The sequence below is a fragment of the Aspergillus ambiguus genome (genome assembly GCF_047715705.1).
Source record: "Aspergillus ambiguus strain CBS 117.58 unplaced genomic scaffold BDV59scaffold_9, whole genome shotgun sequence".
Lineage (NCBI taxonomy): Eukaryota > Fungi > Ascomycota > Eurotiomycetes > Eurotiales > Aspergillaceae > Aspergillus > Aspergillus ambiguus.
The window spans coordinates 541,560-565,673 of record NW_027395522.1 but is presented as its reverse complement, the minus strand read 5'-3'; the positions used below and the strand labels follow the sequence as shown (position 1 = coordinate 565,673).

General features: G+C 46.9%; 7 protein-coding genes across 7 annotated transcripts; 5 read left to right on the top strand and 2 right to left on the bottom strand.

Annotated features, from left to right (window-relative positions):
• Positions 1-133: 133 nt before the first annotated feature.
• BDV59DRAFT_200676 (glycoside hydrolase family 76 protein) lies at positions 134-1,847 on the top strand (the record flags this gene model as incomplete). Its single annotated transcript, XM_073693637.1, has 3 exons — positions 134-155; positions 522-1,225; positions 1,275-1,847. The coding sequence occupies 3 exons, from the start codon at positions 134-136 to the stop codon at positions 1,845-1,847; spliced, it is 1,299 nt and encodes a 432-aa protein (XP_073549645.1).
• A 366-nt stretch (positions 1,848-2,213) lies between these two features.
• BDV59DRAFT_175196 (copper amine oxidase) lies at positions 2,214-4,973 on the top strand. The gene is made up of 5 exons (XM_073689210.1): positions 2,214-3,225; positions 3,296-3,587; positions 3,645-4,264; positions 4,321-4,543; positions 4,605-4,973. The coding sequence occupies exons 1-4, from the start codon at positions 2,337-2,339 to the stop codon at positions 4,518-4,520; spliced, it is 2,001 nt and encodes a 666-aa protein (XP_073549644.1). The 5' UTR covers positions 2,214-2,336; the 3' UTR covers positions 4,521-4,543; positions 4,605-4,973.
• A 1,527-nt stretch (positions 4,974-6,500) lies between these two features.
• BDV59DRAFT_175191 (M28 family metallopeptidase) lies at positions 6,501-8,879 on the top strand. Its single transcript, XM_073689209.1, has 3 exons — positions 6,501-6,803; positions 6,860-8,711; positions 8,833-8,879. The coding sequence occupies exons 1-2, from the start codon at positions 6,720-6,722 to the stop codon at positions 8,288-8,290; spliced, it is 1,515 nt and encodes a 504-aa protein (XP_073549643.1). The 5' UTR covers positions 6,501-6,719; the 3' UTR covers positions 8,291-8,711; positions 8,833-8,879.
• Positions 8,880-14,988: 6,109 nt separating this feature from the next.
• Positions 14,989-17,274, top strand: BDV59DRAFT_175189 (uncharacterized protein). Its single transcript, XM_073689208.1, has 2 exons — positions 14,989-15,982; positions 16,034-17,274. Exons 1-2 carry the CDS (start codon positions 15,657-15,659, stop codon positions 17,229-17,231), a joined length of 1,524 nt encoding a protein of 507 aa, XP_073549642.1. The 5' UTR covers positions 14,989-15,656; the 3' UTR covers positions 17,232-17,274.
• Positions 17,275-17,587: 313 nt separating this feature from the next.
• BDV59DRAFT_175186 (NmrA/HSCARG family protein) lies at positions 17,588-18,865 on the top strand. Its single transcript, XM_073689207.1, has 5 exons — positions 17,588-17,967; positions 18,032-18,185; positions 18,235-18,282; positions 18,328-18,420; positions 18,470-18,865. The coding sequence occupies exons 1-5, from the start codon at positions 17,626-17,628 to the stop codon at positions 18,814-18,816; spliced, it is 984 nt and encodes a 327-aa protein (XP_073549641.1). The 5' UTR covers positions 17,588-17,625; the 3' UTR covers positions 18,817-18,865.
• Positions 18,866-20,942: 2,077 nt separating this feature from the next.
• Positions 20,943-22,402, bottom strand: BDV59DRAFT_175181 (short chain dehydrogenase/reductase family). The gene is made up of 3 exons (XM_073689206.1): positions 21,537-22,402; positions 21,380-21,470; positions 20,943-21,325 (listed from the first exon to the last, which is right to left on the bottom strand). Exons 1-3 carry the CDS (start codon positions 22,087-22,089, stop codon positions 21,100-21,102), a joined length of 870 nt encoding a protein of 289 aa, XP_073549640.1. The 5' UTR covers positions 22,090-22,402; the 3' UTR covers positions 20,943-21,099.
• An 89-nt stretch (positions 22,403-22,491) lies between these two features.
• BDV59DRAFT_175180 (CaiB/BaiF CoA transferase family protein) lies at positions 22,492-24,041 on the bottom strand. The gene is made up of 3 exons (XM_073689205.1): positions 23,771-24,041; positions 23,373-23,718; positions 22,492-23,313 (listed from the first exon to the last, which is right to left on the bottom strand). The coding sequence occupies exons 1-3, from the start codon at positions 23,945-23,947 to the stop codon at positions 22,499-22,501; spliced, it is 1,338 nt and encodes a 445-aa protein (XP_073549639.1). The 5' UTR covers positions 23,948-24,041; the 3' UTR covers positions 22,492-22,498.
• Between the last annotated feature and the right edge of the window lie 73 nt (positions 24,042-24,114).

Below are 24,114 nucleotides of genomic sequence, written 5' to 3'. Positions count from 1 at the left end.
TTGATTCAGCACTAGTGCAGGGGCGAAAATGCCAACGGAAAGAAGAAGAGGCAGACAAGTCACAGGGTTTTTGGGGGCTATATTGATAGACACTAGAGCACTAGACACTTCATCCTTTTGTTCCTGGCCAATCATGTTGATCTCTCAGGATGAAGGTGACGCTTCATCCCGATGGTGTTTCAGGTTTGCTTCTATTCCGAGTACTCAGTTATTTATTAAGAGTTGTTCGTTCTTGTGTGCGTAACCGAACTACTATGAGTACTTAGTCACCACTGCTATCTCGGCTCCTTATGTTGAAGTCAGAACGTCAGAACGATATGGGTATACCAGGACGGCCTATTTTACGTCTCCTACAGCTTTATATTATAGTTTTTGCGTGCTTCCCAGTCCATGCCATTGACATAAGTATCGGCGATATAGGTATGCCCCACCTTCTGGAGGAAGAGTAAAATATTCCTGGTTTCCCAAGGACTGGCACCAAACTCCAAGTTTCGAATGTGCTAGATGTCTAACATCACTAGCGAATATTAAGCATGTTGCGAGCGAGCTGGCCTGGGATATGGTGACCTTTTACACGGGAAACAATACTGGCGACACGCCAGGGAATTTACCAGAGCCGTACTATTGGTGGGAAGCTGGTGCGTTCTTTGGAACACTGATCAACTATTGGTACTACACGGGGGATACCACATACAACAACATCACAATGCAGGCGCTTCTACATCAAGCCTCCCCGACAGCGGACTTTATGCCTCCAAACCAAACCCGGACCGAGGGAAATGATGATCAAGCTTTTTGGGCGTTTAGTGCGATGCGTGCGGCGGAGTTGAACTTCGACAACCCACCCGACGATCAACCGTCGTGGCTAGCACTTGTACAAGCAGTTTTCAACCAGCAGGCAGGGCGATGGAACACGGAACAGTGTAATGGAGGCCTCAAGTGGCAGATATATTCCTTCAATAACGGATACAACTATCGGAATGCGATCTCAAACGGCTGCTTCTTCAACATCGCGGCTCGGTTGGCCCGGTATACGGGAAATGACTCCTATACAGAGTGGGCGGAGAAGGCGTGGGACTGGACGTCAGCTGTAGGGATAATTGGGCCGAAGATGGAAGTTTTTGACGGAACGAGCGATACCAGTAACTGCACAAGCATGAACCATCGACAATGGACATATAATAACGGGGTGTTTTTACACGGGGCTGCTCATATGTGGAACTATGTATGATCGGAGAGACACGACGATGGAACCAGCGCTGACTTGATTTTAGACTGGCGACGAGAAATGGAAGCAGCGAATAGATGGGCTGTTGGATGCGCAGAGCGTATTCCTCTCCCAAAACGCATCCTCCAAAAATGTTCTATACGAATCAATCTGTGAGCTATGGGGAACCTGTCGAACGGACCAATTTTCGTTCAAAGGATACTTAGCACGATGGATGGGCGATACAGTCAAGCTAGCTCCGTGGACGCGCAGCACGATTGTAACGCGGCTCCAGGCGACAGCGAAGGCAGCGACAGCTCAATGCGTTGGTGGGAAGACCGGGACATATTGCGGAATGAAATGGACAACCGGAACATACGACGGGAATACAGGCGTAGGTGAACAAATGTCCGCACTGGAGTTCGTACAGGCAACCCTCTTGGATACCGTGAGTGGGCCAATGACTACACGGACTGGAGGAACAAGTAAAGGTGACGGGGCTGCTGGAACAGGGTCGGACGCAGACAAAAACCCAGCGGAGCTCAAGCCCATCACAACGGCCGATAGAGTTGGAGCGGGGATTGCGACAGTGGTTATAACATTGATGATCATCGGATGGACGTACCTGATGATAATCTGATTGATGCAGGCATCAGTCGTCCATTTCTTGTATCATAGCGAGCATCAAATGCTTGCGACACGTGTTCTCACATGCATAAGATCCCGCAAAGCAACTAGAAGTAATTGACAGGCTCAGGGACAAACAATGGTTCAAGATCGGTGCGTTGGTAGATCGTTATAGTGGGAGAGTTGGAGGTGAGTGACCCAATGCGGAAGGTCAGAGGGCCCGAGATGACTAATCCCGCAGCGGCCCCTTGCTCCACTAACCTGATTCGGAAGGAGATACGCCGGGAGAGGCAACGGGCCAATCAACTGCCGCGGTTACCACTCCTTCACCCCAGTCGCCTATGAAGAGGATGGGAATATCCTCCGACTGCAGGCAGACCCACGAGATACGAAGAGGGGACATTCTTCTATATAATTTGGGTCGATATCCAGGGTGTTTCGTGGGAATCCTCGTTTTTGTCCCCTCTTCACACTTCACGTTTAGGAAAAGGAATCCTCCACAATGGCAGCTGTCCCACATCCGTTCGACCCGATCTCGCCTGGGGAGATTCACTTGGCCACTAGGATTCTGGAGGCCGCCTTCCCCAAGGTGCCGCTGCGGTATAAAAAGATAGATGTACAGGAGCCCATCAAGAAGGAAGTAGTTCCCTTCATCGAGGCCGAAAGGTTAGGCAATCCCTTGCCCTCCAGACCAACTAGGTTGCTCCAGGTGCTCTTCCATCGCATGGACAACGGTGCCTTTTACAAGGCATTACTAAATGCCGGAAAGCGGTCTGTTGTCTATGCAAAGGAGCTTCCCAAAGAAATACAAGGTCCTGTCGATCCCGATGAGCTGGTTGAGATTGAGCAGCTGTGTCTCAACCACCCTGCCGTGAAGGCAGAAGTGGCTAAAATGCAGCTCCCCAAGGGCGTGACTGTCTGCAATGACCCCTGGATCTATGGAACCGATGACCCTAAGGAGACTCGCCGGTTATTCCAGTGCTATATGTACGTTGTGACCGCGGACCACCCTCAGAACAACCACTACTCCGTTCCGTGCAAGTTCTCGCCAGTGTTCGACGGTCTTACTCGAGAACTGGTCCGTATGGATTACCTTCCGGGTGGTGTAGATGCCAAAAGCACCGAGACCCAACCGTGGAAGCCAGTTGAGACTATTCAATATGCACATGATCTCCTGGGAGAGCCTTTACGGACTGATCTAAAACCTTATATCGTGCAGCAGCCCGAAGGGCCTTCCTTCAACCTGCAAGGCAACGTCGTTTCATGGCAAAAGTGGAGATTCCACGTCGGCTTCAATAGCCGTGAAGGTCTTGTCATTTATAACGTTACTTATGATGGTCGCAACTTGTTTTACCGCTTATCTGTTTCGGAAATGACTGTGCCGTATGGAGGTATGTTGTCTCACCGCCCACACTCAGTGGCAATTTGATCATCAGCGCCAAAACTGACGAATTACTTTAGATCCTCGTGCGCCCTATCATCGTAAGCAGGCATTCGATGTTGGTGACGTTGGATTCGGTGTCACTGCAAACCAGCTGTCACTCGGTTGTGATTGCCTTGGCCATATCAAGTATTTTGATGGATACCGTGCCGATTCGAAGGGCACCCCAGTACGCCTTCAGAATGTCATCTGCATGCACGAACAGGACAATGGTCTCCAACACAAGCACACCAACTATCGGACTGGCGCAGCAACCGTCGTCCGTAACCGCCAGCTTGTGTTGCAGATGATTGCTACCGTTAGCAACTATGAGTAAGACGGATAAGACGGATTGATCTACGAACTGGCCCTGATACTAACAAAGCGCAGGTATGTCTTTGCTTTTATCTTCGATCAAGCAGCGAACATCGAGCTGGAGATCCGTGCTACTGGTATTCTCTCGACGGTTCCATTCGATAATCAAACTCCTGGCACTACTGTGCCATGGGGCACCAATGTCGGTCCGGGCGTTATGGCGCCTTTCCACCAGCATATGTTCTCTTTCCGAATGGATCCTGCAATCGAAGGCCACCAGAACACGGTATTCTACCAGGACAGCATTCCCATGCCTGAAGACGAGAACAACCCGTGGAAAGTGGGCTACACGACGGAGGAGACCGTGCTGCGAAAGAGCGGCACTGCTGATACCAGCGTCGAGCGCCATCGCGTGTTTAAGATCCGCAATGATGCCGTTATCAACCCGATTACTTATAAGCCGGTATCATACAAGTTGATGACATCCCCAAGTCAGATGCTACTGGCAAGCCCCCGGTCATTCGGTGTCAAGCGTGCCGTTTTTGCCACTAAGCCGATCTGGGTAACTAAATACCAGGACGATGAGCTCTATGCCGGTGGAGAGTTCACCAACCAGAGCAAGGAGAGCCAAGGCGTTGAGAAGTGGGTGCAACGAAATGACAATGTTGAGAACGAGGATGTTGTGCTGTGGCATAGTAAGCCCCGGCCTTCTCCCTGCTATAACCGTGGGATGCTAATGACAATCTAATAGCTTTCGGACTGACCCACAACCCCCGCATTGAAGATTTTCCCGTAATGCCTATGGAGCGTGTGAGTGTGATGCTCCGACCGGATGGATTCTTCACCAAGAATCCGGCCCTTGATGTGCCCCAGTCGACACAGTCGTTCAACAAGTCTACATTACATTCCCAGACTGCAGCCTGCTGCGGTCCTGCCAAGGGCAAACTGTAGAAGGCGTGGGGTAAATAGGATTGGTATAGAAATAAACCATGTAGTCATATCAGGATTTACGACTAATCTGACCTCGTTTCGAAGGGACACTACAATTTCATTCCTCATATTCCGTATTTGCTCTCATGATGTGAGCCGTCGCCGATAAGCCAATGCCGATCCCCGCAAATACTACCCGAAAGGACCTTGTGGGATTTCAGCCCTACAGATAGACGCTATTCCACAATAACCAACTAGAAACTTACATCAGTTGGCATATGAGGGATAAAAACCATCAAAGCGAATATATGAACGTTAACATACTACTCTTCCTGAAATGAAGCGCATTCTAAACCATTCGGGCTCTCGGGGATCAACTTCGGCGATTACCCAGCAACATGACTAAGGTGGGCCATTAGCTGACCACTATTTAATCCGAGAGTGAACGTACCCCCCGCCCGCCTTATCGGTGCCCAAAGCAGTTTTTCAACTCTTCAAGACTACTCATATATCCATCGACAAGATGTGCATGAATGCTACCTGCTCCAACTGCCGTATGTAACTCGCGAAGATCATCCCCTTCACGGCTAATGATTCAGCAGATAAGGCCACCTGGTGGGGTTGTGGCAACCATATCCCCACAGTCATGGACGTTGTGCCAGAGAGTGACCGCTGCACTTGCACTCCCAAGGTGGAAAAGGATGGGAAGGAGTATCCTCCTAAAGCTGCTGAGAAGCCATGACTTGCCGGGTGCATATTGATGTGAAATGATCGGGTTATGGGGGCGTTTGCTGTTCTGGGTCTTAGTATTACAATCACTTATTCCCGTGGAGGACTGTATGAAACATCCTAACCGATTACTACTGCTCGATCATACGGAAAGATCTTGAAACGTCCGTGAATATATATGTTAGGTAGATCTGCTTGGTGAACTCTACAATCCGATTGGGCTTTTTCAGTCCCATATCTTTGCATCAACCGTACACCTAAGTAATTCATGTCTTTGTCTTTTTCTTGTTTCTTTCTTTCTTTTTAATAATCCATGATGCTTTGTAGACCTGCTAGTGATTGTGATATCTCACTGATATCGTACTGCCTTAATAAGAGGCCGAAGGCTTCATACTGGAGTAAGTTAGGCGTTTTGCATCGGCGGGCTGTTAATACGCTGAAAGGCATATCCCTCTTAACGTTCCTTCGGGGCATGTTCTCCCTAGCTACGGAGGGGTCACACGGAGCGGCTATTGTGTAACTGCGAGTATGTGTTAACACTAATTATAAAGCTCAAATGAAGGTAGGCCCCTAGTACGCTCATCCCTTGTCCGTCAATTTGACTTGCAATAGAGAAGCCTAGCACAAAAATAGTATGATTGTCTATATAATCCGCTACGAGAAGCAGTGGGAACATATGGACATATCTACTAGGTTGGCCTATGCGAACAGTATGAGCTGTTGAGCAGATCGAGATCAGTGTATCCTACCCAACTTTGGGGGTTTTTATTCCTTGTTTATCCAGTTTATTCACTGCTCTGACCTTGCGCCGTTCGAGCCACTTAAAATATCCCGTTACCGTGTGACGGTTCCGAAGCTTGCAGCTCTGTGATCAAACTATGTCCTAGTCATATAAGCTATTACATATATTCTCAGGGGATAGTACTAATTAGGCGCTTATTCGCAGTTTGATATTAGGTAAGTTGAGCCAGTAGAGATCCAGTCGAAACATCAGTGGGCGCCTTTCCTACATACAACCTACCATATCACGGGCTCTCCTATGTGAATAGTATAAAGCAGATTGTGATTAATCTATTAGCATCTACATCGAAAAGAGGGGGTAGCTGGTATGTAACATATATGAAGAAATCTTGGCTGTAACCGTCCACCAGCCACATCTCATGACCGACGCCTCCCGCCGGGTTTCCTTTGGTCGTTATCTGTGCCAAGCGGCGCCAATCTCTTAGCATTAACTCACGATGTTACTCTAGGCGGAGCAGGAATTCGTACCTGGTTTCTTTTCCCGACGAAGTCAGCTATTGGCTGTGGCATATTGAGGGGAATCTCAGAGAAAGACAGTAGTGACTGAACGATAACACCGCGAATTTCTCGCATCTTAAATCCCCTCACCATGTTATCGGTTTAGCATATAAATACGATGCCATTCTTATTCAATCCTACTTTCCATGCATACTTTGTCATTGTTGTTTTACTACTTATATATGACTCGTTATGATCGTGAGACTGCTGGTTATTGCCTTATGCCTATCGCCCGCCATAGCACAAGGGCATCATGAGAAGCGACGCGTTGACCCTGTGCGTACTTCATAGACCCAACCATTGTTTGACATCGGCTAATGTAGCACCTGAAGAAAACATTCCCAAAAGAGATACAACTGAAACACCTTGTTAAAGGATCCCAACGGCTTGAAGACTTTGCGTACGCATACCCCGAAAGAAATCGCGTTTTTGGCGGAAAGGCCCACCAAGATACTGTCAACTGGCTATATGATGAACTTGAAAAAACTGGTTATTATGATGTCTATAAACAGCCCCAAGTGCACTTATGGAGCAATGCAGAGCAGGACCTCACAGTCGATGATGAGCCAATTGAGGCCGTCACCATGACATATTCTCCTAGCTTGAACAAGACAACTGCTGAGGTCGCTTTGGTTTCTAACGTTGGATGTTCTTCCTCGGATTATCCTACGGATATTGCCGGGAAGATTGCTCTCATCCAGCGTGGCACATGTTCATTTGCTGAGAAATCCGTCTACGCTGCCGCAGCCAATGCCGCAGCAGCCATTGTCTATAACAATGTTGAAGGTTCTCTCAGTGGAACGCTTGGCTCAGCAAGTAGCGAATTGGGTCCATATGCTCCGATAGTGGGTATTAGCTTGGCAGATGGGCAGAACCTCATCAGTCTCGCCGAGAAAGGATCCCTCACTGTTGATCTGTACATCAACAGCCAGATGGAGAACCGGACCACGCACAATGTTATTGCAAAGTCAAAAGGCGGGGATCCAAATAACGTAATTATGATCGGGGGCCATACTGATGCTGTGAACCAAGGCCCCGGTATCAACGACGATGGCTCGGGAATCATTAGCAATTTGGTTATTGCTAAAGAGCTTGCCAAATATTCCCTCAATAACACAGTCACTTGGGCCTTCTGGACTGGCGAGGAGTTTGGGCTGTTAGGCAGCGACTTTTATGTCAACAATCTCAGTCCTGCAGAACTGAACAAGATCCGTGTATACCTCAATTTTGATATGATTGCCTCACCAAATTATGCTCTTATGGTTTACGACGGTGATGGATCGGCATTTAATATGACCGGTCCTGCAGGGTCTGCTGAGATTGAACATCTGTTTGAAGACTACTATAGGTCTGTTGGGTTACCATATGTCGCAACCGAATTCGACGGCCGATCCGACTACGAGGCATTTATACTTAGCGGAATCCCAGCAGGGGGGCTCTTCACTGGCGCTGAAGGGATCAAAACCGAAGCACAGGCGGCTATGTTCGGCGGTGAAGCAGGTGTTGCTTACGACCCTAACTATCACGCGGCCGGTGACAACATGACAAACATCAATTATGAGGCCTTCCTCATCAACTCTAAAGCCACGGCTTTCGTTGTAGCCACATATGCAAACAGTCTCGAATCTATACCTCCACGGAACACTACCATGTCGATCGACAAACGATTGATCAGCCGACGGTCTGCTACTCGGGGGAGAAGGTCAAAAGCCAATGCTCATATCGGTGAGACTGGTTGTTTCCACGCCAAATTCACTGTATGAGCGAAGAACTTTTACCAATGTTATATTTGTAAGAGTCCTTTATAACAATGATGCATCCTTGCCGTAAATGTTGATTCATTGCCGCTATACTCCGTTGTTTCTCGAGACCTTAATTGGAAATTGACTATATAGCTTCCGAGAGTTAGCACTCTCCTACAATAACAGGTGCTCCAACCAAATAAGTTCCACCAGGAATTGCTTCTCCAATGCTGGCACTGGTAACAAGGATTAATGGAATGCCATATGAGTTGTTCTCGTATATATCCCCTCATTAAGCCCGATTATTTTATGATTAGAAATTGTATTTTCGATGGTGGCCAAAACCCTCGATTACCTCTCAAACTCCCAACCGTGTTGCATATGGCATTTTGTATCTGACCCACCTGTTGTACACCGGTCGCTTCCAACTTTGGCACAACATGTAAGTGACATTCGTAAGAGACCGTGTTGATTAAGAAGAACAACATTTAGCAAAGCAAGACGCTCTATTATTCCTCTTTCCACATAATCTGAGATATATTTCCTCTAACTATGAAATCCAGATTCTATATTGAGTATATCTCCTTTACCCCTTCTGTGTACTTCTGTTCGCGCTTCAAGCCTTTGGGCATGTTATAGTAGACGTATCATTATTAAGGGGTCCCGCATAATTCTGCGATCTCTTGTTGCCTGCTATAGCAGATAATGGAAACACGAGCTGACAATGAATGACTTGAATGAGAGAAATTAAAATGAAAATTACCGCTTAAATGCCACGAAATTAACTTAGTATCAACATTTTATATCGTGGATAAATGCCTGAAGCCACAAATTCGACATACGCATCAATGCCAATTGTTTATCCACTTCTCCTGCAATTTTTCCTTTTAATTTTATTTTCTTTTCCCTGGTCCCTATCGGGATTGAGCGCGTGGGCATTCCCCTCTAATGGATAGGTGCAATGCCATCACGTGAACCTAAGAACAAGGAAGGTGAAAGCGGACGATGCTTACAGCAGAGATAAACATGAAAGAAGATACCTTGAAGACTAATTGTTGCTATATTAATAAGTAAACGATCGATTTCTTTATTTCAAGGAGAGGGTGTAAGTATCCAAGGTGAAATGTAGAAGACCAATATAGGCTATATATTAGATTAAAGCTGATGGCAATATAACTGTTGAATGTGAGACACTGATAACTTGCAGTATCTCGGAAAATGATGTATTGGATATACTTAGCAGATACCTACCAAAAAGAAAAGAACTGTCTAGAACTGGCAGAGATATTAGTCGTACACCAATTCACTGACACAAGGCATATTGGAGTAGGACATAGACAAAGAAAGTCGCGCGTTAGATGGTAATTCTTTGTGACTTACATATATAATGTGCGGTACAAAGCAGAGCTAACAACAAATGCGAATACTAAGAAACAGGCATATCGCATATTAAGAACCGCAATTATCGGATAAACGCGCATAAAAACTTAGTCTTGTCGCCCAGATTCATCAGAACGAAATATGTGCACCATTCTTCAGACTATGTAATATGTGAATATAAGCCCACGAAATGATCTGAGATATTCCATTTTACTGGTCAAAGGGTACTCTAAGGATCTTATTGTTTGGGACATCCCGAGACAGTGAGCAGTGAATAGGTTATTTCTAGGAACTTCTCACATAGATCTGCTGTATTGCACTATATAAGTAAGAATATATGTCCTCATTGGTAATAATAACTTTAACCGTCTTCCATCTCACTCTCTCCAATTACCACAGAGATGACTGCCTCCACGCCAGAGGATATTGCTGCCCTGTTTCTAGGTCCTCATGCAGAGAACATGCGGTTCTTTAGAGAAGCCATCACTTCAATTCTCGATGAGATGCAACATGCGAGACTGCAATACGCTCAAAGAGACAGTATTGCTATTACTGATGAGATCAAATCCACCGAGGCATTCCGACGTGCAACTGATCGTTTATCAATGGCCATCCGCGAATGTTTGAAGATGTTGAGCAAGCACTCGATCCCATTTTGGTCTCCTAGATATGGGGCGCACATGTGTACTGACCTTGCTATGCCGGCAATGCTTGGATACTTCGTGGGTATGATGTGGAATCCAAATAATGTTACAACCGAGGTTTCACCATTTACCACAGTTGTTGAAAAGGAGGTTGGCAAACAGTTGTGCGGGCTTTTTGGTTACAACCTAGACCCCAACCAAGTACCCGTCAGTTGGGGCCACATTACTTCTGGTGGAACAGTAGCAAATATCGAATCGATGTGGGTTGCTCGGAACCTGAAGTTCTTTCCCCTGACATTACGACGTGCCACTGATGGGAGGCTCGGATTCCTCAAGCACCGCTTCCGGATCGAAAACTGCGAGGGCAATTCAAAGCTTTTCAGCTCTCTATCAGTCTGGGAATTGCTTAATCTACGCCCTGAAACGGTCTTGGATATTCCAAGAATTTTATTGGCCGAGTACGCTCTTCCCAAGAAGAGCTTGGACGAGATCCTCCTTCCGTACAGCATTCAGTCAACTGGGAAGGAGGAGTTAGAACGACACTTCGGACTTGACAAGCCATTCCAGATATTATTAGCCAAGACACATCATTACTCATGGCGCTCGAGAAGCATCTCCAGGACTGCCTCAACAACCAGCAGGCTGTATATGCTGTAGTCGCAATTATTGGAACCACAGAGGAGGGTTTGGTTGATCGACTATCTGAGATCATTGCAATGCGCCAGCGATTCCAGAAAAAGGGGCTTTCCTTCCTCATCCACGCTGACGCTGCCTGGGGTGGTTACTTTGCGACGATGATACCATCTGGATCAGGAAGAAGAAAGCCACATGGATTTTGTTTGAAACAAGAAACAGTGCAAGACCTTACTTCTTTGAAGGATACAGATTCCATAACTGTTGATCCGCACAAGTCCGGTTACATTCCCTACCCTGCCGGTTGTTTGGTTTATCGGGACGAGCGTATGAGACTTCTTATTGGATGGACAAGTCCATATCTCTCGCAGGGCTCCGATGACAGTATTGGAATATACGGAATCGAAGGAAGGTATGTGCATATTTTAGTAACATTTTGAGAGGCATAGAAGGCTAACAACGTAGAAAAGCAAGCCGGGAGCAGCAGCGGTGGCTATTTGGTTGGCGCATGAAGCAATTGGTCTTAATTACGATGGGTACGGCTCAATACTCCGCCACGTTTCTTTCAATCGTGCGATGGTAAGTCAAGTTCGGAACCTCTGAAAAGTCAAATCTAATGAAAGATCTAGGTATCAGCTGTGTGGGCAACACTGTCAACGGAAAATGATAGTTTCATACTTGTTCCACTCGAGTTGCTTCCATGCGAGAGTGCACAAGGTTCTATGATCGGAGGTATAGAACAGGATAAACGCCACATACGCGAGAACATTCTGGGGAAGACCTACGAGGAGATATCTGCATCCCATCAATTGGCTTTCCTTCGTCAGTTAGGCTCCGACTTGAACATCAACACCTTCGCTCTGAATTGGAAATACCGCGATGGAAGAGTCAATCAGGACACTGACGCGGCTAACCTCCTAATGCGAAGTGTTGTGAAGCGCTGCTCTATACAACCTAATACTGACCCTTTCAAGGTCCCGCTATATCTGACATCCACAGAATTCTCTGTTCAGCAATATGGAAAGTGTGTTCAAAAGTTCAAGGAACGACTCCAACTCCACCAATGCGATTGTAACCTGTTTGTTGTGCGCAATGTGATAATGAGCCCATTTTCTGCCCAGGGAAGCACATTTCAGAGTATTATGGAGAATTTTCGCAGGATTGTTGAAGAAGAAGTGGAGGTATGTATAAAGTTATGTCTTCCTTCCCAGAAAATATACTGACATTAACAGGCCTATCGGCAACTATACAATGATTGAACCAACCAAAAAAGAAGTTACACTTTCTTTTACTATGGTAGATGTGCAAAGCCGAGCTCAGGATCATTCTGGAACTATTCAACATCTAACATTAGCGGCGGTCCAATGATTGACCTCAATTTATTTTTGCTCTTCTTTTGGTGTTTATCCTTCTGTAGACTAAAATTATGGCTTTGCTTTCTTCTGTTGCAGATAGGACAGTCTTATTTCACATACTCCACCCTAATTTGTACCCAACATAACCGGTAGAGCAAGTTAATAGTGGTATGTGATACACAGAGATTTTGAATTTTTAATAAGAGCCCCTAGCGATTCTAAACACATTCAGCAGTTCACATGATGCTTATAAGGCCATAGAATGTAATATATTGTGATGTTTATTTACTATAAAGGGCTACGGTGCCTTGGTAGCAGAGTGGCCAATTTTAGATCGGCAATGCAACGATTACCCAATCTAATGTTGGAATCACATGGCGTATTTTTTACTCATCGATGCGGCCAACTTTTACCTTCCTGAGGCCGTTGGTGTATACTAGGCATACTTTGTGGATGGCGTAGCTGAAACTGTGGGTTCAATGCAGGACATTGGGAGCGGCTAGGATACCACCTCTCTTTATGGTGGAAGGTACGACACATTGAAGAACCTGTTTTACATCAAACCTCTCACGGATGCCACGAAGTACACTATCGCAAACATTGACGCATCTGAGGGCTATGATAGCTTTACTGGTGGTTCCGCCTTCCGTCCAAGCATCAACAACTAGAAATGGGCAAATGCTCTCGCCATCTCCAATCTGGCAAGTATTAAACACAACCAAACGGTGGCTCGCGAGTATAGGTTGAGCGCAATGTGCAGCAGTTACTGTGGAATAGTACCGTAAAACATTCTGTTGATCGATGTCAGATGGAAAAAGAAAATGACACCCACTTCACATTAAAATGGAAGCCCCTAGATATTGTCATTGCATAATACGAGTCACTTATATCCTGATCCTGACTCCCGGGATAATGACACCTCTAGCCGCTGGCCTTCCAACGTGAGGTAGGTCCCTTAGTTACAGTCAGCTTGGAGTTTCAGGACTCTGTGTGAGTAGAGAGGAAATATTATTGACTAACAATAGTAGACCCAAGTATCAGTACATATGGCGTTTATCTCCGGGAACATCTTTAACTGCCGGTACGGTAAACGCTGTCGCATATCGGAGGAAATGGTGGGAAAATGCAGGCACATCGGTGACGAGCGCTCTTAATACTTTACCGATTCGTAGGTTCGAAGATTTTACAGGCTTCCCTATTGTATCAGTATCAGTAGTATCACTATAGCACTAAGTGGCATAAAGTGTAATTTAAATATTGTATAATATACTAAATGTGGTCTTAGCGTGGTTGCAGGTCAGCCGGGTATAATATTCAAGTGGCCTGTGTACACGGTCTTGACCCTCATGTTCATGTTCATTCAGATGACCTAAGCAATGATCTTGAGCGAAACATTTTATCTTCAACCTACGTACTCTGTCGAGTCGGCAAGCCACCTGCCTGTTTAAGCGAAGTGACCTCACCGCCTTCAGGTCTCCTACAATCCACTTTTGTATGATAGCGAGCTCAACTTAGGAGTAGAGATCTCGACAATCAACATCCTCGTTTTGATCCAGGCGCCTGCATTGACAACCCATATTCATTTTTCAATAGTATTGGCCTGGAAGAAGGCAGCAATCCTACGCTTTTGCCTTCGCCATCTTCGTATGCCTTCAGTGACTAACACCCTAAACGTCAGATATATAAATCGAGTCATCAGGCTCTCCTTCTGACGGATTGTTCTTACATAGCACAAATACACCTAGCATTCGTGCCCGCATTCGCCACATATGGCACCAATTTTCCATACGAAACCAGACATATAACTGCCACCTCACTCACTGTCCGTACTATTTGAATCCATGAGCTTTAATGTACACAGGAGCTTGTAGATCTTTTCTTTACTACGGATTATTCATATTTCTGTTCATAAGCAAGAGATATCTTGATGGCGTCGTAGTTTCGAACGTGCCGTGTGTAGTGCCCTGGCCTTCTTATTGGGGCGCCGTAAGGAGATTAGCTGACGGACCTTTGTATGGGTCCTGGCTTGGGGACTGAATCTCTTGATGCCTAATACTAAACAGGAAGGTGGAACTATCTAGAGGTGGCCGAGGCCCGTGGGTCACGTGACACCTTGGAAGATGATTGGTCCGCCTAGGCGGGTCCGACATTAGCTAATAGGATTCCTTGGGGCGAAGATCCCAAAAGTATCTTTGACGAGTTTCGTCGTGATCTGCGTTATGAACCCCGAAATCCAGGAATCTACACGATAGTACTATGGATCACTGCGTACATATCTATTATGCTATTCCTTATATTGTGCGCAAAACCCCGATGGCTATTCGGAAAGGGCTTTGCATGAACTGCGCAGCCATATTGCGGACGCCGTTTCACCTCGACAGAGTGGCTGGAAGGTACTAGCGAATAAGGCCTACCCCTTGACACACCATAAAAGCAAGAATGCGTCTTGGATTCCACGGGCTTTACGATGGAAGGTGGCTCGAACTAGACCCGAAATACCCAATACTCTGAGCACAGATATTTTGGGAGCGATACTAGGTGTGTTATCCTATATCGTACGCAGTATGATCCCCTTTATACCCGTAATAAAAAACCACAGAAATCGGAGGCTTATCAGCAGAAGCCCGATGGAAGGGTTATTGCGAGCCCATTCTAACACGTACATGGGGTCAGAACCGACTAATGCTGGAAGAAGATAGGTTAGAATCCGGAAGTTAGGAATACACTCATATCTGTTTTCTATGTCCCCACACGGAACCATGTTTAGTGTTTTCTGCAATAATCCATTTGTATTGAGGTGGGGAGACTCAAGCTAAATATAATGGGTGGCCTGCAACTATCGGCCATATTTGGACGAAACGTACTTATGTACAGAGAGGATACGTGGCCCCCATGCTGTTTCGAAGAATTGACTTCTATATAGAGGCTAAGACACCCAGCCAATGACCCGCAAATTCATTTACCGCCTGACGCTCTCATGCTGATCAGCCTAAAGGCACCCCAACATTCGCTGGTCCACATTCCCATAAGATGACATTTTCTGAATCCAGTATACTCGGGATTACGATGGCCAAAAAACAATTATCTTGTCGGAGGTTGCATGGGTGATAGTTCTGAAAACAAACAATAGCTTCAAAAACAATAACATTCATCTAGTAAGTATACAGATCTATAAAAGCACGCTCATTCGTCCCCTTTATTCTTGTTCAACCAGCACTATCGTCTCTCATTTCCTTATTTTAGGGTTTTATTACTATTAATCTGTGTTCTGGGAAACACGGCTTCCCTTTCCTCTCGTTCTTCATACACAAAGTCATTCGCTTATAACGCATCCATCTTTGCATACTTAATTGCCGTCACATATAATTTGTCAGTATGGCGAAATATGCCATCCTTTTTCTACCGGTACTGCTCCTGCAAGCACTTCCCTTCTCCATGGCTATTCCGGCACCCACAGATGTGGACGTGAAAGTGGTAGTTGTGGACGACTGCAAGTCCTGTGACACCAGCAACAATGGAGATCCTGCAAATGGCAACAACGGGAACAACGACTGCAATACCTGTGATGACTGCAGCAGCAGTGACAACGGGGACAACGGGGATAACGGGGACAATGGGGACAATGGGAACAACGGTAATACAGGTGGCGATGATGACGTCTGTATCACTAGCACCCTTACCATTACTGACCAGCTTCCTGGGTAAGTCAACACATAGTCCCCAGATGAGAGAGAAGAGCTAACAAGGACCAGTCCAACTACTACGATCACCGTGATTACTACAGATACCGTTACCCCAACTTACTGTGCCACTGACCCATCTGTGCCTGATGATTGCGCCGCGGAAACTATTATCATTCCTGGCCTAACTGAGACCATAATAGAGCCTGGGGCCACTGAGACGGATACTCTCATTATAACAAAGCCGCCTATTACTCAGACAATAACTGAGCCAGGTGTCACCATCACAGACCCTGGAAAGACTGTTACCGAGCCTGGAGTGACAGTAACTGAGCCTGGAGTCACTGCAACTATTACCGAACCAGGAGTGACCGTCACGGATCCAGGAGTAACAGAGACAGCCACGCTGATTATTCCTGAGCCGCCTGTCACCGAGACTATCGTTCTACCAGGAGTCACCGTAACAGAGCCAGGCGCTACTGAAACTGTCACAAAACCAGGGGCTACAGAAACAAATACCATTGTCATCACAGAACCACCTGTTACTGAGACCATTACTGAGCCCGGAGTGACTGTGACTGAGCCAGGTGCTACAGAGACAGACACCGTTACTATCACAGAGCCCCATATCACCGAGACTATTACAGAGCCTGGTGTGACGGAAACTAATACCCTGACTATCACTGAGCCACCTGTCACAGAGACTGTTACAGGACCAGGCGTGACAGAGACAGATACGTTTACTGTTACTGAGCCTGGGGTCACGGTGACCGAGCCTGGTACTACTGAAACTATCACCGACCCTCCTATTACCGAGACTATCACTGAATCAGGACCGACCCAAACTGTCACTGAACCTGGGGTAACCGAGACAGACACTGTCACTATCACCGACACCACTACCCAGCCACCTGTAACACAGACAGTCACCGAGACTGAGACGCAGATTTCAACCATGACCCAAACCTACTGTCCCACAGACACTGGGGAGGGAACACCCGGGATAGACTTGGGCAGTTGCACTCCGCCGACCATCAGCTACTTTCCGGACGAACACGAGGCCTATCACATTGACGACACTGGCATCTACGGGCACGGCACATCTCCTACTATCAGCACCCTGGAGAGCCATATCTGTAACCAGTTCAGAAGCCCGTGCAATGCCCCCGAAGCAAGTGTCAATTACTGCTGGGCTGCAGCCGCCCTGGTAGATGGAAGTGGTCTAGAAGGCCAGGAGGCAGTTGACTACTGGAACTCGTTCTGGACCTAGGCCAGCTCGCTCGATTCGTATTTTGTATACCTATTTCAAATGCTCAATTTCGTTCTTATAATTAATTCAAACGGACTATCTTACTTCCTTGTGGTCGCTTTCTATCCTTTGGTACCCAGTGGGAAAGGGTATATTGCTAGAATGAGGGGGACCTTTTAGGCAGTGTTTCCCAAGGTGCAGGATGCTTAAGTTGTCGCGGGCCTTGGTTAATCTGGGATAGGAACACCGTCTATTATTTTCCTTTACTTGGATGGGTTAGGAGCATGATTGGTAACTGGTGATCACCTGTGGAGATCCACTGCTAACATATAAGTCCCCACTTGATGAATAAACCGAGCTACGTCATGCCCAAGGCACCACATTTTGTTCTCTTGCCAAGGTAACAACCTCAATAATGAGAGTCGCCGTCATTGGTGCCACTGGGAACCAAGGCAGAGGGCTTATTAGTGCCCTCGCTACCAATCCTCGATACCAGAATTGCTCAGTAACTATCTACGCCATCAGCCGTGACCCGAACTCTGCCGCTGCGCAGGCCCTTCTCAACGACTTCCCCGCCGCTAATATCGAGTTGCGCTGCGGCGACGTGTACGATGTCAACAGCCTTCGAGCCGCAGTTTCCGGCGCAGACGCACTGTTCGCCATGACACACAACCGCATTGTGGGAAGGCTCATTCAGACGGAAGATGAGATGAGACATGAGTTGGACGCAGGCAGGAACATCATCGAAGCTGCCCGGGTATTGTTTGCGTCTGATATGCCCACTTAAGAGGATGATTGATACTAATATTCGTGATTTACAGGATAATCAGGTCCAGCACTTTGTCTGGAGCAGTCTTCCGAATCTGACTTATGCTAGCGACGGACGCTTTGACAAGGTGTTCCATTTCGACCACAAAAACACTATTGAACAATGGGCCCGCCACGAACTACCCGCTGTATCAGTCTTGTACCCTGGTTGGTGCTCAACTTCTGAGTGTAAATTCTGCAGATTAACCGGACTAAGGTCTTTACTACTCCAATCTCTCGGCACCACAATATTGCCGTCGGCTGGGTAATACCTCCCGAACGTCTTACCTAGCCATGCTAATCTTTTCAGGCGACGGAACAGTTCGCTTCTGCGCCCCATGTCCGGCATCTAAATCTGCTGATTGGGTCGATCCTGCCGTCGACATCGGGAATTTTGCTGCTGGTATGTCATACATCTCTCTGGCACCTTCTGCGCGTGGCTCACGAGCAAGAAATCATATTCCGCGGCCCCAAAACAACCACGAAGACCTATCCTGTCGTCTCTCGTAAGATCACCTTTGCGGAGATGGCGACTGAGTTCGAGGCAGTCACTGGCACTAGAGCCTACTTCGAACCAATCTCGCTGGATGAGTGGGGCATGTTGGTCGCCCAGGTGGCAGGCAACGGGTATGAGCGAGATATAAGACAGATGATAGAGTGGATTGCGGTCGCACCGGAAGACAAGATTTGCTATGGGACGATGGATCCAGCACAGGATCCCTCCGCTGAGCTGGGGGGCCGGGCCAGTTCATTCCGAGAGTGGTTGCTCCGTACGGGGTGGAAAGGTCCGTTGTCTTAGGAAAATGGAAATCGTGCTTTAATGAAATATTTCTTAAAATAACCCAGACTAGCAGATAAAGAAGACGATCATTGGTACATTTCAGGTCGTAAAATGACATATGCCGTCTTCAAGAACCCTACGTCATTCACATGTTCGTTGATAAACGGTGGGATCAGGTCAGACACCATGCACCATTTAGACATTTCCATGTTGTCATGTATAATTTAGTCTCAAATTATGAGGTTTTCAAATATTGTCCACACGCTGGCTCTCGTCATACTCTGATAACTGCGATGAATTCACAATCTTGGGGCTACGCAGATTCAAAGATACATCCCGGAATGTGAAATACTGAATCGTTCCCCATGAGCGGTGCTCCACATCTTTTCTCCACGACAAAATTACTGAAGAACTGGCCTCGTGAGATACGTTGGGCTCCCACATCTTCAATATGTGTGTCATACAGCAGATCCCCCTTAGCCACATTGATAGGGGTGCAGCTTTGATACTAGGATTACACTTCATCGTAGCTTAACAAGTCAGTATTTTTATGCGTTATATTGCTGGTAGTCTCCAGTTTGTGCGGATTACCATGGGTCATCATGTTTATGGCGTGGGCGATATCGGGCAGAAACATGCAATTCTGGATATTCTTCGAGTCTCTATACCAGCTCTAGCAATGGAACCCAGAGCAATGGTGTCATCCGAGTTCCATAAGAAGCAATCCTTGATGACTATAACGGACGAGTAAGAGAAGCCAATTCTATTATCATTACCAGCAGAAGAAAAATGATATGAAGCCACTCGAAATACTGCTGTTCAAACATAATGACTGTGCTCTTCATAGGTTGGTCGGAGTCGGTCGGTCCGGAATCCGATTGCGACAGAGACTCTTCAGACAGATGATGTCCTGGGATAACTTCACACCTCCTTGGCACATATTGTGATCTACGGCATATATCGTGCTCATACCTGTGGCTTGGTGGACTGCACTCAAGGACACTCGCAAAGTAGAATTTTTCCATGTGACATTTGGTTTTTTCCATGTGCCATTTGGTGAGAGACAATTCGGGCTAGGAGATGGAAAGTACCAGGAATTACTGGACAAAGTACAGCTCAGCCGCAACGCTTGGGTGGTGAACTTCAATATTCCCCTGGAATAATTTGAAAAACCCCATATCCATGGTCTCTACGAGTTTACCACCCTTCAGTATTTGGAGCAAATACAATGCCCACCTCTCATTCGTTTCCTCAGTTTCTACGATAGGTGCCTGGCGGTCGGAAATGGAACCCAGTGTTCCAGAAGTCCCGTTCGAAACTCCCAGCCCTCTCATGGAACAGGGTTACGGTGAATCAAAACACGTCGCAGAGCGGATGTGACTTGAAGCATCACGCCGCGCAGGTGTTCCAACCAGTGTATTCCGCGTTGGGCCGATTGCCGGGTCCACGACACAGAAGGAAATGTGGAACACGAACGAATGGCTCCCCACCCCTGCGGCTACCTAAAAGGCTCTGGGCAAGGTCCCCACTACATTGGGGGCTTATGATATTGACTGGGTACCTGTGGTAGGCTTGGTCACTTATAATTTGACAGAATGCACTATCTAATAGTAATTATGATACGCTTGCGAACATAATGGTTGAGATCCTCGGAAGTTGACAAACATCCCAATGCCCAAATGCCTTCTTCCACCCGATTAAACCTTCAAAGACTACCTGTCCCTTGATTGTGTCGACGGCCCAGAAAGCGTACCGCATCCCTTCTGTTCCAATTGAGGAATGGATCAGTGAACTGGAGGGCATTCAGAACCCGTCCAATGAGGATATTTGCCAGAAGCCTGCCTTGAAATTGCTGGACTTCTACCTCGGATTGGAGGATGGAAGAGGAATGTTGTTTGCCGACATTGACACAAAGAATACGCAGGAAGCAAGTCCTACGATGGCTTCTCTTGGTCCAATTTCTGAACAACATATGGAAAACTGGATTAGACAGGGGGTCTTTTGACACAATTCGTTGTTGGGATTAGCAGCGTCACGGCGTTACATTTCCAATACACTACTTGGGTTAATGAGATAAATTTTTTGTGGTTAATAACTATTACTGTTCATCTTGATTGCCAAAAGCTTTTAAAATAACAGGAATAGCGTTTTCATAATCCCTTACTCCAAGATCATGCAATCAAGAATCGGTAAGAGGACTGTGGTATTTTTCATAGTGAGGACCCATAGCAGGGTAGACTAGTGACTGGAAATACAGTGTACATCCGTTGGACTTGGGCGAAAGAGATCATATGATATCCACTAGATCTTGGGCTTGTTCGCCCGGCCACGCCATCCACTGACCGTACTACCCCCATCAATCACTAATACATTCCCTGTCATATGGGCTGATCCAAGGCTACTAAGGAAGAGAACCAATCCAGCAAAGTCAGAAGGCCGGCCAATTCTACCAGTGGGCTGACGCTGCAACAGCGCATCTCCGAACTTTTCGATGCCAAAGTTGGACATCCTAGAAGGGAAGAGGCCACTGCGAATGTTAGCTTCAAGGGTACATTTTACTTATCACGATATGTGAACGTACGGGCAGATGCAATTGACCATGATGTTTAAGGGAGCAAGCTTCGACGCAAGGGTCTTAGAAAGATGAATGCAAGCCGCCTTCGAAGGTCCATCTAAACGCATAATATGATCAGCAAAAGTTTAAGTCGAACGAGCGGAATCAGATGAGTAGAACGTACAGCTAAATGGCCCATGGCCAGGGGGTGAAAGTCCACCATCTTCACCGGATGTCACATCGCCAGTAGCTACGCCAGCAGTAGAAGCAATGTTTATAACACGAGACGGCATCTCAGCGTTTGTGCCCTTTTGGAGAAGTGGCTGGAGGCCAACAGTCATATAGAAAATAGCCTTGACGTTCAGGGCCATAATCTTATCCCACCCGCTCTCCGGGAAGTCATCATATGGAGCTCCCCAAGTAGCACCCGTGTTGTTGACCAGGACCGTAAGCCGATCGGTGCGCTTCTTAACCTCATTCACGAGATGGTCGCATCCGGCCTTGTCCTTCAGATCAGCAACCACATACTCGCAGACACCAGGCCCAAGACTGTTAAGACGGTCGGTTGTCTTCTTCAGCGCGCTCTCCTTTCTGCTAGCGATGATAACTCTTGCCCCATTCTGCACGAATCCCTGGGCGGCCATCTCGCCAAGTCCTGTCGAGCCACCTGTAACCAGCACCACATGGTTCTTGAAATTGAAGAGCGAGGACACGCTTAGGTCTGTTTGTGAAGACATGATGAGTCGAGAAATTGTTGAAAATATGGACAAAAGGCAGGTCAGGGGGTTTGAAATGCGGAAAGGTAATTAAGCTCCTTCAAGTATGTTTTTGATGATATTGGTTCCGTGTTCCTCGGTACTTGGATAGCCAAGGCTCAAGCCGTGCGGGGAAGCTATCATTCTCCGAGCTAATGGAGCTGGGCTACCTTTGAAGACAATGATCGTGTTATCGTTCCAAAACGGGTTTTCTTGGTTTGGGGGTATTATGCCAGGAACAATGCCCCGATAAAAATACGTATTTAGGTTGTTCTGTAGAAAATCTGCCGACTCAATGCAACTGCATGCATATGCCTATAAATGTTTTCCCGTAATAGATTCCGGGTGCCTGAAGTATTGATATGGCAGATGTCAGAGAAATATGCTCCATCTAAATCACACCATCCTTTCGCAACTGTGCTATATCTTCCTCCGTATACAACTCCCGTAAGACTTCATCCGTGTTTCCTCCCAAGGACGGAGGCTCGCTTCGGATTGACCCAGGCGTTTCGCTAAACTTGACTGGAATTCCCAGAACGCTAAGTTTCCCAGACACGGACGCGCTCTGTTCCACTGACTGCACCATCTGTCTTGCAGCAACCTGAGGATGAGAAAAAGCCTGCTCTAGGGTGTTGACTGGTCCGTGAGGTAATCCACTCTTCTGGAAAACCTCTAACCAATGGCTTGTCGTCTTAGCAGCGAATAGAGTGTCCAGGATCTGCTTTAATTCGACGCGGTTTGTTAAGCGAGCATCGTTGTCCACGAACCGTGGGTCATCAGCCAGCTCCGGTTTGCCAAGGTACTTGCACATGGCCTTAAATTGGCGATTGTTGACAGCTCCAATGACCAGTAAGGAATCTTTTGTCTTGAATGCATCATACGGGACAATGCTTGGATGGCTATTCCCCCACCGTCTTCCTTCTTTACCCAGGTTGAGCCAGGACATACCTACATTGCTTAAGATGGAGATCGTGGTTTCAAATAACGAAGCGTCAATCTTCTGCCCCTTCCCTGTTTTTTTGCGAGCTACCAGAGCAGCACAGATGCTACCGTGGAGATACAGACCGGTACAAATGTCCATAATTCCGACACCAAGCTTTGTTGGAGGGCCATTGGGCTCACCTGTGATATGGAGCAGTCCGGCTTCACTGGCAGCTATGACGTCGTACCCTGCCCTTTTCGCATAGGGACCAGTTGCACCGTAGCCTGTTGAAATTGGTTATTTCATCATTTTATCAAGCTTGCGACATAAAGAGGGTACTCACCAGATATACTAGCGTGGATGATTGAAGGGTTTGCACTCTTGAAGACATCGTACCCAAGGCCAAGCTGTTCCAATTTTCCAGGAATAAAGTTATCAACTACCACATCGGACTGTTTTATCAAGTCAAGAATGACTTTTTTCCCGCTCTCATGTTTTAGGTTGACAGAGATGGATTTCTTGTTGCGATTTATCGTGTTGAAGTAGAGAGACATGCTCTGGGTGCCATCTCGCCACAGCTTCTCCTCTCCAGGCTCTTTCCAGAGGCGAGTTTCATCGCCTCCATCAGGTTGCTCTACCTTAATGACTTTTGCTCCGTAGTCTGCAAGTATTTGTGTGCAGAATGGGCCCTGCAGTAGTTAATATCGTGGAGGGGCAGAGAGGGTAACAGGCATATCGTACAGCTAGAACCCTGGTAAGGTCTAGGACACGAACCCCCTCCAATGGTCCCGTCGGTTCTGGTTTGATACTTGAATAATCTGCCTTTTTGTGTATGGGCGTTTTCTTGGTAAGAGAGCTATATTTGAATGCGACAGAGTTGGGTTTTGCCCTTAGGAGAGCTCTGGCGATCGGAGTCATGGTGGAAGACGTTATACGGGGGCAGAATTCCGTTCTTGGAGGTCTTGAACATTTATAGACGAGATAACTTGAGACATAGCCGAACGGAATATGCTCAAGTGCGGATAGAATCGATTATAAGCGCGGAGCGCGGAAACCTGCTACCCCGCATATACTGTCTATCCGCC